Below are 18,659 nucleotides of genomic sequence, written 5' to 3'. Positions count from 1 at the left end.
GTTTGTCTGCACTGGAAATTAACATGAGATTAAAAAAAAATAATAATTTAATTGTATGTGTACAGAGAGAATATTGAATTAAAGTGCAAATTTTAGAAGTTATCAGCAAGCAATCTAAAATTGTGAGAAGCTTTTCTATGAATCTGATTACAATGTAGAAACACTGGAATTAAATCTTGTTTTGGAATTAAAATTGTGGTTTTAGAATTAAAACAAATGATGGTTTATTTTGAGGGTTAATGGTTTCAGTGGAATTTATTTATATAGTATGAAACTCAGAAATGTTTGCTTGCAGAGCCATTAAGGTTCTATTATTGTGAAAAATAGTTACACTACCTGTTGTGCAACACTGTATATTTGTATATGGGGTGTGATATAAGAAAAAGAGTGAATCTTTGGTGAATTAAACTACTGTGACCTACCATGTGTCTGTGTTTCAATATTATATTAATAACAATTTTTAAAGTGTTGGGGTTAAGCAAAAATAAGTGCAAATATTTATTTTACCCTTACTGGAAATAGTTTTTGTTGTAGCTGTATGCTAATGCATATCTTGTGTAAAGCATTCATCAATATGCTGATTGATAACTTGGAACAATTCAGGCTTTCAAGAATAATACAAGACGTTGGTCCTATGATGGACCAACAGTAAAAGTGTAAATGTAACTCTAGTCCAGGCTCTTGAGATCAATATATCTCAGTCATGTGTAACATTAATCTGTTGAAACTTGTATATGCCATTCAGAAAAAGATGCAGGAGTTTATGAAACTTCAAATGACTACACTTAAACATTTTATATTATAACAGCATTTTATTACCAAACACAGAGAATTGAGTGGTGTACTTTTCCCTATCAATACTCTCTACAGAGTGGGTAAAGCTGAAGAACAGTGAGATATTACACAGTGAAACTTGATACCGCAAAATACTTTAATTCTTTAACTCAATTATGCTACATTAACCCTTCACCATATAGTCTAAATAAAAGTGCAGGATGTCTGTACATGCAAGCAGAAGACAACAGCATTACTATTCCAAAATGAATAGATTAACAACATGACACACTGATACAATTACAAAACAGAAATATTAAAGACAGGTATTGCATAGGTTCAAACAAACACCGATTGTAATTTGTGAAACAATAGCACATATCAGTTTTTCTTCCACAAAGATCAAACTATTTTAATCAATAAACAGTCACATTACAATAAGAACTTAAAATAGCAAGCCTTTTCCTTCGACTTGCCTTCCAACTGTCCCAAACCCGTAGTTTAAAACAGAAAATGACTAAAGGAGAATAAACCCAGTGAAGAAGAAAATTTTTTTAATAAATACAAAGATTGCCAATTAAGGGGTAAAACTTGTGGATGTTGAAGAAAAGCAGGATGTCCATTTGTGCAAGAGTCACTCAGAAAGTATTCAGACTCCTTTTTTTTCATATTTTGTCATGTCGCAGCCTTATGCTAAAATGCTTTAAATATGCCCCAAACCAAACCAGATAAAATATATCTGGCTAAACTAAAATATCACATAAATATATGATAGGTTTTGAAGTGTTCAGATGCTTTGCTGTGACACCTGACATTTAGTTTAGGTGCATTCCTTTTTTCTGGATCATCTTTTCGATTATTTCACTTTAGCATAAGTCTGTAACATAAAAAAAATGTGGCGACAAAATATATAATTATATATAAAAATATATAATTATAACAATAATATGTAAGGTATCTGAATTCTTTTTGCATGCTGTATAACTTTACAAAGAGTAGACGCTCTATTCATACTTTTTGAAAGTTCAGCTTTACAATCATTTGTCATTCAGTAATAAACTATTCAAAGTGCGGCTAAAGACCAAAAAAAAGTCTTAAATAAAAGTGCATAATCTTTGAATGATTTCAAAATAATTCGAGGGCACTAATGAAACATGGATGCTTCGAGTGTCGTGATTTTTTATGTTCAACCATCAGATGTGACGGTTATCAGGGCTTTCAGTGGGCTCCATGCGATTTCAACTGAGGAGGAGGGCCCATAGCAACAACCTGCACCGGGGCCTCAGATACCCTAGCAACAGCTGTGACTGTAGCAGAGTACAAGAGGATCAGGAAGTCATTTAATCTGCCCTGCAACCTGATAGCCCACCTTCAGTGGCAGTAATTCACTATAGATCTTATGTAGCCCCACCCCTTTTCAACACTGATCTTACAGATTTAAGGACCACTCGTTTTACAATCGTACCAGTCTACTGCCATTTGTTATGACATCCGCTTCAAAAATGACAGTGTTCATAATAACTTTTTTTAACTCTACAAAAAAGTAAATCCACTTCACCAGCTAATTACTTTTTGAAAGCAATGCCAAAGAAATATACAGAACTATAACAGCAGTTCAGAGACAGCATTCTAAAGATAAACTTAACTACGGAGAAGTCTTTAACACATTGTTTCAGTGTGCTTTTGCCTCTGAAATCAATTGAGATGTACAGGTATGGCTTGAAAAACTTTACTAACCTACATCCATGTTAAATAATTCAAAATAACACTTATAATATAACACAAACAAGACTTAGGTTACACAGTGTAAGGTATATTAAACTGACTTGTCTGAACACTTTCTGTTCTTATGGTTTTAGCATGAAAGCTGATAACTTCACGTCAATGTAAAAGCTTGTTTTATTAAGGTCTAGGTGTTTTAAAATGTTAATTATCCCTGAAAATACCTACTCATTTGGTTTTGTTAAAAATAGATAAATAAATAATCTTTGATATGTTATCATCTAATTAAAAGAGAATAAATAGAATGATGGAAGTATATTTATTTTAATATATTTAGTATTAAAATTACTTTATGACGTCTAAGGTTTATAGGATTTGGGTATTTCAGCAAAAAATGGTCAAGAAGTGTATGAAGACAATGAAAGCAACTCACAATTACTAATGTAACATTATTAAACCCCACAGAAACGTCATAACCTCACGTCAATTATTAAATCACAAAATTTTACCTTCTTTTGTTTAAATTTTTTTTTAATATATATTTTATTTTACAGAGCCACTTTGGTGTCACGCTGTCATGCTAATTTCAATGTAATTTTAAAATCGCTTTTATATAAAAATTTGGGTTGGGTGGGGGGATTTCATACAGTGCATGCATAATCAATATTTTGGTCATATTTTTTTACCAAGCACATTTTACCAAACCCAAACCACATCAATCTTAATAATTACTATTAAGCTGAAGTATATTAATTTATGTGCTATGTCATTGCTGATGGAAGGAAGGTATGAAAAGGGTGTGGTTTAAATGAACACTGTAAAAATTCTAAATTAAGCGTGACCATCATACAATAAAATACTCAACAATTACATATCGACTATAAATGATTATATACATGCTAAATAGTATTTATTAAAATTGATTTGGTTTAGATGTAAACAGAATTTTGTTTAATTAGGGATTAAATCAAAATAATTTTCTGAAACAGAAGTTGTGAATGACTCTACTGTCATATTGAGACATTTCAGAGTGATTTTATCAATCAGTTAATGACTGGATTGTGATTAGCTGGAGAAACAACTGCATTTTAGATGTCAGGTGAGCACGTCACGGGGCAATCAAACGTGAGGATGAATCGTCAATTAGACCAGTACCATGCATTAAAGGGATAGTCCACCCCAAAAATGACCCTTTTGTTAACGTGTTAACGTGTAAAAGATTTAATATTTTTCTTAAAAATGTTTGTGTCCATCTAAAAAAAACATTTGGATGACATGAGGGTGTGTAAATGGTGAGAGAATTTTCATTTTTGAGTGGACAATCCCAACTATTATATATTTTTAAATGATTTTTTTTTTTGACGAATTTAAAAGTAAAACACAAAATAGTCAACAGCCTACATGAAAATGTATGCAATATTTACTTGCTGCACATGGATTGCTAAAGCAAGACACCTTGCCGTCTCAGCTAATTCATTTTTGCTCTGTCTCTGTAACAGCTGCGCAGGTCATCCTTATTCCCCTGATTATTCCCCTGTCCTCAAGAGGCAGTTATTTCAAGGCCTGCATGCAGCAGGCAGAGCAGAAATGGTCACAATTTTTCATGGATAAAAGGTATATCCTCTTCTAAAAGGTTTGATTTATTATTGTATCAAAATCTTCCTCAGAGGTAATGTTAGCCGAAACCCTTAGCTACAATCTTACGTAAAACAAGCACAGTGACGCTGATGCACAACCGAAGAGTAACAGGCTCACCGTGGATTATGTAATTATTACACAATATCCTATTACAGCACATGCATTAAAACTAAATGTAAACTGGCTTCATTAAAATGGTGCTGTTCATTTTAATGAATGCAGGACAGGGTCTTGTCTCCCATGTACAGCAGCTAAACAATCAAAGACAGAGAACAATATGCCTAATGTTATATTTATCAATTAGTGGTTGTGACGTCAATTTAATTTCCTATTCTCTACCATTGGTTACGCAATGACAAAAACACAGACAACGGTGTTACATTTACGAATATGTGGTATGCTACATACGTTTTTCATGGAAGGTCAGTAGTTCCTTCATGGTACACTGCTGGAGAGATTACTAATCCTACTATGGCGAAACCTTGACTAATGATTATTACTTAGCCAATCCGTTAATGGAAGTCACGTAATTAATATTCATGAGCAAGCTTCGTCGTAGCAGAGCGGCTGATGCGCGCACTAAATAAAATGGATCCATCCGTTCTCCCATTCCCTTGGAGGAGAAATTTTAAATCTGTGTCGCCTTACTCTGTAATTATTCCCATTGTTGTTGTCCCAAAATTCACCTCCCTCGACACAGTACTTGATGGCAAACTGCAGTGTTCCGCCAAACTCCAGAAAGGTCGGAGTGATGATTTTGAAGCTAAACTTGTCAGTCTGACCGTCGCTGGAATGGGGGACGTAAGACGCAAGTATATCCATGAATGTCGTCCAGTTATTTAAGGTGTACCTCAGATAGACCCTTTTTTCGAAAGCCAAGTTAAGAACCCGCGCGGTCCCCGAGAGGCTGCACTCATCAGCCTGTACAAACTCCAGTAAAACCTTCGCTGCTATAACTCTGTCAATGAAGTCCGGTAGGGATCCTGGATTTGTGAAGAGCAGCTCCATAAACACGGACTGGCTTGATGTGTTGGACTTGTCGAAATTGTTTAAGTGGAGCGCTCTGGCTTTCTTGAATTTGTCAATAATGCGGTCTGGTACCTCAGGCATAACCCTGTCATCAAAGTGTTTGATAGAAATCAGGTCCAGGCCCAGAGAGTCAGCGAAACGTACCCTTTTTTGATTGCTTGGGCTCTGGGTTCGTGCGATCTCTAATTTGGCTCTTTCAGCCGATGTGGGGAGAGACTTGCACCTGCGGCGCAGGGTCGGGCTACACGGGGGCTTCGTGAATGACTCCCTTCCTCTCGGTTTTTCATTCACTACGCTTGTTTCTAACGATTCGCAGTCTCCATTCTTGCTTTCCTCTCCCTCCATCTCTTCTTCTCCGTCCTCCAGGTTTTGCTCTGATGCTGTCAAGCTTCCGAACAGCCCGGCGATACAACTGTAGTTTCTGGGGATGCAGTTCTTGGGAGGCAGCATTACCACAGCAGCCTCGGCTTCCATAAAACGGTCTGTAAATCCTTTGAATATGTTTCAGTCGAGGTCTGATGTTAAGTGTCCTTCCGCATTTTAGGCTACGGGAAGCTATGGTTGATGGTACTGCGGATATCTGAACCAGTCTTTGCCGAGATGCTGCCTCCGACTGAAATCTACTATGGCAAAGCTTTAGGCCATGAATATTTATAAGGTCAAACCGACGCTTCTTGCCAACCTTCCTCAATCGCGAGGTCAAGAAACGTAATTAATATTCATAAGCCAAAGTGAGAAGTTAATTCGTCAGCTTACTATCACTCATATCAACGGCTCTACCAACGTCTACCTTTCAGCCAATCAACTGAACCTGAACGGCGCGCCTTAATAATGAATATTCACGAGCCCATCCGTCACAACCTGTTTTTATATAGTCTATGGTCACAACACTTGAATTCTCTTGACAGTTAAGACACACCCCCTTTGCTACAAGCAGTCCGTGCGCTGGATCACGTCTCACAGTAGATGAAACACCGCAATAACAGTTCACAATAAACGGACTGTCTTAAAAAATAAGAAGAAAGAAAATAAAAGAAAACCGTTTTGATAGCCTACATGTTATTAATAATATGCCTGTATGACCTGCCCACCGGTTTGCATTCCGCAAGGTAAAGTTATTTTCGACAAAATTAAGACAATTAAGCATGCGATAAATACCTAAATAAATAATCATGCTGTCATATTAAGCGTCTCATGAATGCCTAAAATGGAAAGCTCATAAGTAAATTAACAAAACTACAACACAAGCTATAATTAATTTTAAGACTGCTAAGACTTTTTAAGACTTAAAATATATATATATATATATATATATATATATATATATTAACTGTATTAACTGTAAACTACCCTACAAATTACAACAAGTGAACAAAAACAACCATTACATTAACCGACATTACGCCTTGTCTTTTTCCACTACGTCATTTTCTCCCTCGGTTATCATGACAACCAGGACCCTAAACACCCGTTCACACAGTTTACTTCACAGAAATGCAATACCAGTTTTTATTGTACAACAGTACCACATTTAAGATGTTGGGGTTGTCAAAATTAACGTAAGTTGACCGTTGTTTTTAGTTGACATGTTATTGCATGTTTATTCTTTTGATGCATGTATTTACGAATTCGTTTGCTATGTTTCAGTCTTTCAGTAGGCTAGTTCATTAGGGTGTCATACGAAAGAGCTTTTCCTTATGTATAACGTTAGACGTGAACTGACAACTTGAGAGCTAACTTGTGAGACACAACATTATCTTTACTGAAATCTCTTTTGTTGTTGCTGTTGTGTTTCAGGCTGTGACTGAAGGAGTCCGGGATGAATAGCACTGAAGCTGAGAAACAGCATACGAATATTTACAGCACACAAAGGAACACAGAGTCTTCTGGCAGACAGTATGTGAATGTGTTGTTGGATCTCAGCGAAGAGGATTGTAGCAGGGAATACAACATACACCTGCTTCAGAGCCGCACTGTCTGGGAAGACGCTGTGAGTCAAATGAACAGGACTGAACCAGATTCTAGATGGCAAGAGTAATGTCTTTTATCCTGTTCTTTATCTAAAAACACAGTTAACGTTAGTTATTCTGTTAAGTTATTCTGACAGTGTTTTCTGCTGATCTAACTGATCTATCTTTTGACATTGCTGTATGTATTTCAGTCTTTGTCCATCTTTGTACATTCGTTTGGGAATTTAATAAATGTACTGTTATTATTATTATTAACCACTGATCTAAATAATAAATCATTATTTAAATAATTATTATTTATATAGATCAGTGTTACACTGTAAAAATGTTACAATCAGTGTCGTGATAACATGTTTTTACATTTCTCATCAAAATAAGTTAAGCAATTCTCAACTTTTTCAGATAAGTTAGATTCAACTCATGTTTTTAAGTAATTTTTTTTTAGGGCAGCAACTTTATTTTTTTTTTAACCCTATACTAAATAATGAATGAGGAACACGCAAATAATTACAAATGGCTTTTAATTTGAGCCCAAACAAAAGATAACCCATTTGTAATTATTTGATTGTGTTCCAAGGTCCCTCATAACTCTCAATGTATCAATAGCACAACTCTGTTTTGGCAGCATCAGTGTATCAGTGGATTTTTTAACATTGTTCCAGATTATACATTTTATAATTGAATCTTTTTTTATGATTATAATTATTTTCATTTATTATTTCTTGCTTGTATATCCATAATGTCATATATAACACTAATTTAATAACTTCATAAAGTCAGTAAATGCAACTGTGCTGTCACTGTGCAGCACTGAACAGTCTGTAAATACATTGTGTCTGTAAAGGCAGTGTAAACTTTGTGTTATGCATATGCATTCCAGATGAAGCTTCTGTAGTGTTCTCACAGTGTAAAGATTACATTTGTTAATAAATTAAATGTAAAACTCACAGGATGCATTTTTTAACAGGTTGAAGGTTGGGTGAGATTTCCTCCTCTTGGTGCATTTCTTCAACCGCTAAGAAAGGGGAAAAAACTCAAGCAAGACACAATAGAATCTCACTGTCTCCTCTGTGCGGATCTTAATCTTTCTGATCTGCCAATCTACTGCTCAGCTGGAAATGCTCTGCAAACTTTCAGAAAGACTGCCCCAACACTTCTGGATCTTGTAAAGGAAACAAACAATTCCTTTTCAGATGAACTATACTCTTTCAGCTTATCTCTGCAAAATATGTCAGAGCCATTAATCAACAAATTGCTGTCTGGAGATGAACAGTGTAAACAAAACAAATCACCATCAGTCTGCCATTACCATATAAATCCGTGTCAGATTCAGAGGGAAAATAGAGTTGATCTTAGCATCAGAAGCTTAAGTGTGTTGCCGCCTGTCAAAGAGTCCAGAAACCAGAGGAACTACAGTCTTTTTAAAAGGGTGGAGCCAACAGATTGCCAACAAGCAGAAGTTGTCACTAAGGCCATGATGCCCGATGCTACCGGTGCTGTGACTGATGGTAAAAGATTGAGTGTCAGTGGTGACACAGGAAATGTCTTCAAGGCCCTCATAGACTTCATCCCAGAAGAGAATGGCTACAGGTTAAAAGGACCTCCCAGTACAAAGCATTGGCTGTCCCAGGTCAACAATCACCTGCCATCTATTTTTAACATAACTTTTCAAAATAAGTATGATTTACCCTCCAGTACAGTGTCAAATACATTACCCCAGTCTTCCTACCCCCTTGGAAGAAACCTCAGGCAGGAAGAATTGACAAGGCCTTCCACCAGAAACAACAGCAGGTATAGATTGTATTCTAGCCACAAAGCAAGAGATCTGAAACAAAGTGAAGCTCATCGACTAATGCTGACTGGAACGGGAGTTCACATGCACATGTGAATATGATCTTTGAACTCTCCGTACATTGTAGCACCATTATCATACTGTCTGGAGTTACTGTAAATAAGTGTTGGGATTCTGTTTGTGACTCACACTCCTGTGTACTTGAAAATGTGTGCTATGTGAAAATGACTATGCAATATAAAGTGATGAAGATACTTTTTTTTTCTTTTTTCTGAAACTAGGATTCAGTTACTCAGAAGCCATGTTATTTTACTATGCATGTTCAGCGATCAAACAAGCTAAACAATCACTGTCCAACAATGAACCTGATTAGCTGAATTCAGGTGTAGTTGATCCTTTACAAATATACAACTGAATAGTACATTTTATATCAGGTGCCATTTGTATGTATATGGCTTTGAATAATAATCAGAGACAAAAATGCATCCTTCCATGGTTGATTTTTTTTTTCACTCACAACAGTATTATTTTGGTTCCGTCAAATTTATCACAACTTGAGAATGTTCTACAAAGCTCAGTACAGCTAGATATGACAAAAATAACCCAATTTAGAACACAGTCATTTGCAGACACTAATATTTGCTCAGGACAATAACAGAGAATAGAAGAAAATAAAACCCATTACTGTATTAGCATAATATAAATAGCAGTATAATGCATAATTCATTTAATGGCCAAATGTTTATTTTTTTCTTCTGTGGTTTATTTTCCAGTTTCATGTGCATCAGCATAGCCAAAACAGAACATAGCCCAATTATACACATGGCAGCCTCTAAAGAACAAAAATAATCATCATTTTATCATTATTATACTCGGTTATAAATTATGTCCTACACTAAGTTAAATAAGACACATGTTGAAAAACAAAAAGTAACAAAAGTTATTCTTGCCACAAAAATATGCATGCACTCTTTAACAGCGAAAAACTTGAGCTTAGCTGGACACTTTCAAGTTTACGATCACAACAGTTTAAACTATGACATCATCGCCTACAGAATATTAACTTGTACATTTGCAGTATTTATTCCAAGATCCTAATATCATGAATGCTAGAATTCCTAGTGTTTGGCATAAAAATACTAAAGCTCTTTTGCAGTAACGTTACGAAGCAGCCATTGTGACGTCAATAAAGGGAACAGACACTGCGTCGCTTACATTCTACTTGTGGAAATTACACTATATACATTAAGTACAGGAGTACAAATAAATTGGACATTTCACAAAAAAAGAAAAAAAAATTAGAAGCATATCCCATTTACACACACACACACACGCGCACACACAAAAAAAAGCTATGGTTGCCTTTTATATTTAGTGTACTAAGGCCAAAGAGTAGTGAATTTTGACACACAAAGATGAAACGTTCATAAGAACCAAAAACAAATAAATATGTACACTAGGGAATAAAGAAAACGAAAACACAAAGATCAGCATTTCTACCTCTCCATTAAGCAGCACTGTGATTTCATTATCTCAATCGAAAGCATATTAACACTTGAATTAAGGCATCAACAAAAAGGTTTATACAGTATGTGTAAACTGTTAACTGAAATCATAAGCTGGGAGGAACATATTTGACGAAAACAGATACTTGCTTTCAAAGAATTATTAAAGGTTTTGTATAACAGTAAACATTTGTGGTTTGCGTATCTGAATCTACTCACAGTACAGAATGCAAACCACAGTAAACAAGAGCAAATCCGCATCTCAGTTTTCAAGGAAATGTGATGTCTGAAACATGCATAAGATGCAAATTCAACTGATTTAGGATGTAACGATTATATTATCATGCCATAACAGTCAGCAAGAAATATTTGTATGAATTCTGTAATGAATCAAGACCTAAATATTCTCACAGTGGCTATTAGATGGGTCTAGAGCATTGCACTATTAAATGTAACATGCATTTGTTTATACCACAAAGCAAACAAAAAGCTCAAGGTTAAAAAAACAGCATGTACAAAAACAAAATACTTTTAGGACTAACAATATATGTTGAACATTAATAGTGAGGTGATAAAGTGCTGCAAAAGTATATTAATACATCCTTAGACTTGGGCATATATGCAATGCCTTATTGTGGATGACTTGTGTCTAAAAACAAAATTCTTGAGCTCTAAATGGTTGGTAGGGACTGTTTTGAAGTTCTGCCACCCTTGCTGGAGAGATACTAGGTTTGACTCCTTTATTATCTGACCTAAATCAGCCAAATCACCTTTGATGGAGCCTTCAGCTCTTGGCTTTCCCATTGTGTCAAAATAGTGAGACGAGTTCCTAACACGTTTGGGTTTCCACCGAGCTAAAGTGAGACTCCATGTTCCAGGCCAAGTCTGCTGAAAGGAAGTCATCCACTGCTGTTTGGGTCTCATTGGTAGTGTGGAAGAGGTGGCCAAGGCTCTGAAAGGAACTAGATACAGTCTGGGTTTCAGCACTGCTGAGCCTCACCTGCCCATCATGGGAGCATGGCAGAGAAAGTGGAGCAGGCCTGACATCAGTCTGTGTTTCTGTGTCTGAGGACTCTGTGCTCATGCTGAAACTAGACTGTCTGAGGATACTGCCAAGGGGCATGTGCCCACCTGTGTCTAGCAGGAAGTTGAGGTCTGTCTGGGTCTGAGTGTCAAACATCTCAAGCTCCAGATCACTTGGTTGCACCCTTGTTCCAACGTCACCGTTGTGCCCATTACCAAGGTTGTCGAAGAGCAGGAAGTCAGTCTGTGTCTCAATATCTAGGAGTTCCAATGTTGCTGTGTTCAGACTGTTCAAAGCACTTTCTTCTGTCTGAGTCTGAATATGTGTCGCATTAAGGAACTCTTCAAAGTCAAAGTCAATGCCAGTGTGATGCGGTTCCTGCGTAGCAGGTAAACCGGAGGCACAGCCTGAAGCTGCCCCAGTCATGCTGTCAGAAAGTATATTTTCAAGGTCACGGAAGAGTATCATGGTTTGTGTCTGGTTGTCTGCTACTGTGTTTTGATGCAAAATGTCAGTCTGGGCCCCAAAACACATGGATGCAGCAGTCTTGTCCTCAAAAAACCCAGTTCCAGTGCTGTTCAGATGATCTTCTAGACCACTAGCTCTGAAATGTGAATCAGCCACAGCAGTCTGAGTGGAGACACTCAGAGTATCAGAATCAAAAAGATTTGTGCACATTGCTTGGTCCATTTGGCTTTCATGCACTGGGGCAGTAGAACAGCTTGTTTGTGTTTCTCGGGTCACATTAAAGGAAGAGAAGCTGAAAACATCTGTCTGTGCTGCAATGGAAAACGTGGCTTTGAATCGTGAGGGTTGCCTCTGGGATTGCACATTGACAGGCAGCTGAATCTGAGCGTTTACACTGATGTCTGTCTGAGAACAAGAAGACACTGAGGCCTCACAGCAGTGGGAAGCAGTCAATGGTCCAGCATCCATCCCTTTGTTGAGGTATCTTAAGTCAGTTTGAATGTTTGTTGAAGTGCTTCTGTTTCTGGATCCAAGATCCACTGGATCTCCCACAGAGGCTTGATTCTCAAGATTGACCTGTACTCCTGTGCTAATTGTTTCTGGGCCTGATGTATGCACAGGAAAGGCCTCTTTGAAAGTCTTATTGTTCACATCAGGCACCACTGTGCTGACTGACGGTGACAAAATATGCACAGTGCTTATAGACCCTTGCGCATCCACAGACAAGACCAACGACCTCAAGGCACTACTTTCCGCAGAGGGGAGGAGAACAGGCAGGTGGGTGAACTGCATAATAGGAAAGTTGACTAGGGCCACTTTGGGCTTCAGGAGAAGGAGTTTCTGGGTGTTTCTAGAGTGGTTTATGTTGTGTTGTGCTGTGTCTGAGGCTCCCGAGAATAGTATGGTAGGGACTACTCCTTCACTGAGCTTTTTCATACAGTCTGGAATTTCATTTATTAGTTCATCAGACATCAAATTTGTTGCACTGCTTGACAATCTTTCCATTTTCCTCTTCTTCACTGGTGGATACCTATAAGACAAACACTGCATTTTAATAAGATGTACAGAATGATCAACAACTTTACACTGGGATATAAGTTAAAAATGAAGGACGGAATGGCTGTCCTGAGCCACATATTATCCTAGGTCAGATAAGCTATCTATTTGAATGAAGATATTAGTATTATGATTTATGCAAGCCAAGGTTGAAATCACACCATGCTCTTTTTTTCCTGATTTCCTATTGTAAAATTGTAACTCTTAGCCAGATAAAATGAGTACCTGTGCTCTTTGGGAAGCTCGTGGCCTGTTCTGTAGATATGAGACAGCAGTGCTGCTCTACTGGCATAAGGACACCCACATGTACAGCTGTATGTCCTCCCACAATCCTCAGCATGTCTCCGCAGGTCCCACTCGGTGCTGTAGCCATTACTGCACTTCAAACACTTGTGCTTCTTTTCTGCATGCATCTTCATAAAGTGCTACACCATTAGTAAGATTAGGAAACATGTTAGTCAGCAGCTGTTTTCCGAGCAGGACATAAATTATATATCAAGTTCTAAAAGAGAATACAATATTTAGTGCCAGTTTACCAAAGGTAAAGTAAAATAACATCACAGAAAACCCCAGACAGTGACAAGTACCTGTTTAACAAGCGAAAACTGAGAAAAGGGTCTGTTTGATCCTCTTGGGCAGCCTTCTATTGGGCAACAGTAGAGCTTTTGTGATTCCTTGATGTCCTTTCTAATTGTGGGGTTGACCAGACCCTCCTGAAATCAAAAGAAATATAGAAAGAAACAACTTTAAAAGTTGACAATGAAGCAACAATAATATTGCTTCTTGTTTAAGTAGCTAGAGAACATCTTGGTTTTAAAGCTTGTACAGAATTTACTGGCTGATGGTGCTAGGCCACCCATCGAAGCATTGCATCACTGCTTAAAAGGACATGCTAGCACCATCACTACTCAGATATTCAAAAACGGAGAAGAATAGCAAGCCAAGCAGTATCTTATTCACTTTTCATGGAACCAAGGTTACATAATCCGAGACCTTCATAGGGAACACACTTTGGAAATAGGAGATACATGCTTCTGAAAAGCCATCGCATTGACCCTGAGGAGAATAATCCACTCAGTGTGGGTCACTGAACACAATGAAATTCAAATAAGCACAGGCAGATAAATTGTGTGCCTGAGGAAGAAAAATCTAAGTTGTGATGGCATGAGCACATCATTTTGAGGCATTAGTGACGTGATGCTTCGGTGGTTAGTATTAGCACCATGCCACCATCATTTCATTTTCATCACATTTTGGTCTGTTATTCATAAAAAGTGATCATATTCTATTTTATTTTCCCTGCAGAAGACATGAAAACATATGTAAGTAAATACAGCATGGAAGTGAGTAATAATGAAAGAATTATCATTATTGGATGAACTATTCCTTTAATGCTTTTCAGTCTGAATGGTCAGGTTGGATTTTATGTTTTTTCATCAACAAGTTGCAATAAGAACAACAACAGTACAATGCTTTCCCATACTGAATAGCAAATAGACACCACGTTTCTCTATTGCTTGTGTTTATTCACAGAGGAATGCAATAAAATGATTTAATATTTACGTGTGAAAAAGAATGCATGAAATTAGCAAAGCCTCCCAACCCTGAGGTTTAAGAACATTCTGGTCCTTCCTCCTCGGTGCCAGAAAGACTGCAGGAATCAGAATTCATGCCTGGCAAACAGCCCTGGCTCGTTCTGTGCGGCAAACTGGGTTACATCACTCAGGCTTTCAGCCTGTCAAGCAGGTCTCGTTCAATATAATGTCAATCCTGCTATGAGCTGGCAAAAAAAGGTTGATAATGAGATGCTTAACATCCCCAGAATAACTCTAACAGTGTGGTTTCTCTTCATATTACAACACATGCAGTCAAATACAATCATTTCAGATATATTTCTCATTTAGGTTTGTAAAGAGCTATGTGGAGGTTTTTACTTAAAAAAATCTTTAAGATAGAGTTTTCATTTGTACATGTATGAGCCAACCATGATGTAAAAAAAAAAAAATGACACCTCGACTGTCCACCACGGTTGCCTTCATCAGCCTGTAGGCTCAATTGTGTGTCGGGCCCGAATTGGCGCGAAAATTCACAAAATGTGACGTCATGCGCGTTCTCGTCTACTAGGGCTTACAACCGTACGGCACGCCAGCCATTATAGTAAGCAGCGGCAATAGTGTTTTCAAATGGACTCTGCAGATGGAAAGAAGCGATCGGCCTCCAGCACAATTCAGACACCCACGGACACTCCTCGTAAGTAAAAAAAAAAAAAAAAAAAAAAAAAAAAAAAAAAAAAAAAAAAAAAAAAAAAAAAAAAAAGCGTGCGAACTGAGAATGAGCATGAGACTGGCTGCAGTTCCTCTAACGGCCACTGGTGTCAGTAACGGTTAGAAATTTCAGAACCTACGCAATGCTCCTTTAACTAACTAAAAGTCATTATTGTATTCCATGTACAGTGGTCGAATTGTAAAAAAAAAAATTCAGGGTGGATGGTGTGGTCATTTTAAATGATTACAAAATTTGTCTAAAAAGGTTTTTATTTTATGAAAATGTATTATTAAGGTTATTTTTTTCTTTTTCTTCTGGGGTCTGAAATGGAATAATTTGGGTCAATACTGCTAATTAAACAATATTTTGCTGAATGTGTTTTAGTGCTAGCACCAAGGCTTGTTTAGGACTGTCATGGATAAATAAAGATGGCAATAAAACCGCACATAGGTGGCATCAAATCCCTGTTTTAATAAATGATTTACTGAATCATTCAAATCAAATGATTCGTTCAAAACGACTGATTCAATTAGAAATTAAACAAGTGAATAGACTGTTGAATCAATGGCTCAGGTGATTCGTTCAAAAACAGATTCGTTAAAGGAATGAAACACCGCCTTGCTCTACACCTGTGGTTCCCAAAGTGGGTGCCGTGACAACTGGCTGGTGGTGCCGCAGAATCTGAGATTTTTCCCAATTAAAAAAAAACTAAAATACTATCATACCATATAATAATCAAAACACCAACAAATTATCATGTCCAAATGAAAATAAGCAAAAAAACACTGATATATTTATACTTATTTGAAGTTTATTGTAGGCTAGCCTATTTAATGTCAATTGGACTGTTCTCAGGAGATAATCGCCCGCTCTGCCCTTTGTACAGGTCAATTTTATATTTCACACAGTGATTGACAAGACACAAAATTCATTTTGCTGCTACAGAAAGTGTTTACGGTTTTACAGGTGTGAAGCCACAACACTGGTTATGTCACTTGACCACCGTGGCGCCCCCACCGTATACAGTAGTTTTGATTTTATAGTAGGTTCCTAATAAACATCATTTTGTTCACTAAAATTAAAACTGAATGCAGCTGCTCAATGCAGCATGCCAAATGACGGTCACATCACATACCAGATTCCATTTAACATGTGAGGAGAAGCGACAAGACGATGGCAGAAGAGTTTCAAAATGATATGCAAAAGAGCATGTTTTACTTTTTTTTTTTTTTTTTTAAAGCCAGTTGACATCTGCCATTTATCGAAGGTGATATTGCAAGCTTTTTTTAAACATTTGTTTCTTATTTATTTGGTTCCACAGTGTTTGCTGATTTAAATTGATTTAAACTGTGTATTTTTAGTTTATTTTACATCAAATATGCCGTGTCATTCTTTCTTATTCGTTTTGCTAATAAACATAGCGTTTCTTATTTATTTGGTTCCACAGTGTTTACTGATCTTCAGTTTTGTATAGGTTACCTAAACTTTGTGTAATCTGTTGTTTTATATTAGGCATATAGCATTGTGTATTTTATTCATTTTGCTAATGAAAGATATATGATCTATGTTGTATTTTGTTGTTGTTTGTACCTCCTATTTTCCTCACCATCACAACATTAAATTATATCCATCTATATCAGAATGCGCTGTCAATGTGCCTTTTTTTTTTTTTTTTTTTTCTTTTTATAAGGTCAGGTTTGTACAAATCAAATGAGAAACTAAATTTTACAAAATTTATTTGAAATGATAGAAACTTTTTATAATTTAAAGAGTTAAACGTTGATCTTTAAATGTGTTTTACAGTAAATGGTTCAAATCAGTCTGTTGATGTGTCATCCAGTTGTAAAAGACAGATGGTCTTTGGACAGATTTGAATAGGTTGTTTCATCTTATATATGTCTGTTGTGATACATTCATAATAAATTCATGTTGCTGTTTATGCTTCATTTGATGTTTGCTGATCTGGATTTCATTTCATATATGCATGTACACATGTATTTTTATGAGTTGGGGTGCCATGAAAAAATAAAATAAAACCCTACTAAGGGGTGCCGTGCTTTCAAAAAGTTTAGGAACCACTGCTTTGATTCCCAGGGAACACATGTTAGGTAAAAAATGTGAGCCTGAATGCACTAAGTCGCTATGGATAAAAGCGTCTGCACAAATTGAATTTAATTTTTAATTTCTTTTGTCTTCTTTAAAGAACTTCAAAAGTTGCGCTTGCTTCAGCTTGTTACAGAACCTGATTGGCCAATCGCCGTTATTTAGTTCGTGAATTATAAATGATCAAGTAGAGAAATGTAACATTTAATTTGAACAATAAATTTGACATAATACACAACATTTTTAATCTAAAGGGGGTGCTTCGGGGGATGTTTTTTGTCTTTTTTTTCACCAGGTAGTGCATGTTATATAGCTTTATGTTTAGAGTAGGATATATATATATGTATATGTCATTGTGTTAGCAAGTGCAAGGTTGGGGGTTTGAATCCCAGGGAACACGTTAGGAGAAAATTGTTAGCCTGAATGCAATGTAAGTCGCTTTGGATAAAAGCGTCTGCTAAATGCATAAAAGTAATTTAGCATAATTTAATTTAATATATATACACACACACACACAGTAATTCTCATCAGTCAGAATCAGAAAAAAAGATTATAAAGGCAAAATAGACTGGAAAAGAGTCAAGAAAATTGTGAAATAAGACTAAAAATTAAGCCGATCAAAAGTGAAAAACATAAAAGACGTAAAATAGCATGTATCATGGTTTTAATATACCCCTGGTTTCACAGACAAGGCTTAAGCCTAGTCCTAGACTAAAATGTAAGTCTGAGATGTTTTAACTAAAAGAAACTTGCACTCAGTGATCTTAAAATAAATCAGTGCATTTGTTTTGTCTCAAGATGCACACCAGTAATGTTTTTTTCTAAGCACGTTTATAAAAATTGCTTACATGTCTTAATTGAACTATGATCTAATCCTGACTAAGTCTAAGCCCAGTCTGTGAAACCGGGCCATAATGTTGTACCTTGATTCTGTGGGACTTGACCAGATGCATGTTGAGTGCTGGAGTGTTAGGCAGAATCTTCCCGCATCCTTTCACCGTACAGAGTATGTTGGTCCGCACCTCTTTGGTGAGCTCTGTTATGGAGGGTTTAATAATCTCTCCGTCTTGTAAAGGCCGCTTCTCGTTGCATTTTAGGCCTTTGTGATGGCTATTACTGTTGATTGTTGACGCAGCCATGATTCAACACGCCACAACGTACACATTCACTTCCGGGACACGTCGCATAGCAACCAACTCACCACGGACAGTCCGCACATTTACTTCCGGAACACGCATACGCCAAGCATACGCCCACACGCTGGATGTACGCTATTTGTAAGCGAACGTTCCAAATGTATTTATGTCAAAAAT

General features: G+C 36.8%; 3 protein-coding genes across 4 annotated transcripts; 1 reads left to right on the top strand and 2 right to left on the bottom strand.

The window, feature by feature from the left end:
* Positions 1 to 3,860: 3,860 nt before the first annotated feature.
* Positions 3,861 to 5,971, bottom strand: LOC132155967 (protein phosphatase 1 regulatory subunit 3E). The gene has a single exon (XM_059564762.1). It carries the CDS (start codon positions 5,635 to 5,637, stop codon positions 4,714 to 4,716), a length of 924 nt encoding a protein of 307 aa, XP_059420745.1. The 5' UTR covers positions 5,638 to 5,971; the 3' UTR covers positions 3,861 to 4,713.
* A 1,039-nt stretch (positions 5,972 to 7,010) lies between these two features.
* On the top strand, positions 7,011 to 9,021 carry si:ch73-103b9.2 (uncharacterized protein LOC100150067 homolog). Its single transcript, XM_059564301.1, has 2 exons — positions 7,011 to 7,197; positions 8,101 to 9,021. The coding sequence occupies exons 1-2, from the start codon at positions 7,189 to 7,191 to the stop codon at positions 9,019 to 9,021; spliced, it is 930 nt and encodes a 309-aa protein (XP_059420284.1). The 5' UTR covers positions 7,011 to 7,188.
* A 2,108-nt stretch (positions 9,022 to 11,129) lies between these two features.
* On the bottom strand, positions 11,130 to 18,567 carry atmin (ATM interactor). Of its 2 annotated transcripts, none has more exons than XM_059564760.1 (4): positions 18,270 to 18,567; positions 13,566 to 13,691; positions 13,204 to 13,403; positions 11,130 to 12,952 (listed from the first exon to the last, which is right to left on the bottom strand). In XM_059564760.1, exons 1-4 carry the CDS (start codon positions 18,483 to 18,485, stop codon positions 11,260 to 11,262), a joined length of 2,235 nt encoding a protein of 744 aa, XP_059420743.1. In that variant the 5' UTR covers positions 18,486 to 18,567; the 3' UTR covers positions 11,130 to 11,259. The 2 variants fall into 2 exon arrangements, with proteins under 2 accessions (XP_059420743.1, XP_059420744.1); XM_059564761.1 differs by lacking the exon at positions 18,270 to 18,567 and adding an exon at positions 13,903 to 13,997 and having other exon boundaries at positions 13,566 to 13,784.
* Positions 18,568 to 18,659: the final 92 nt, after the last annotated feature.

The sequence above is a fragment of the Carassius carassius genome, chromosome 13, assembly GCF_963082965.1.
Source record: "Carassius carassius chromosome 13, fCarCar2.1, whole genome shotgun sequence".
Taxonomy (NCBI): domain Eukaryota; kingdom Metazoa; phylum Chordata; class Actinopteri; order Cypriniformes; family Cyprinidae; genus Carassius; species Carassius carassius.
Note: the sequence above shows the minus strand (reverse complement) of the source record. Positions and strands in the feature narration are given on the sequence as shown.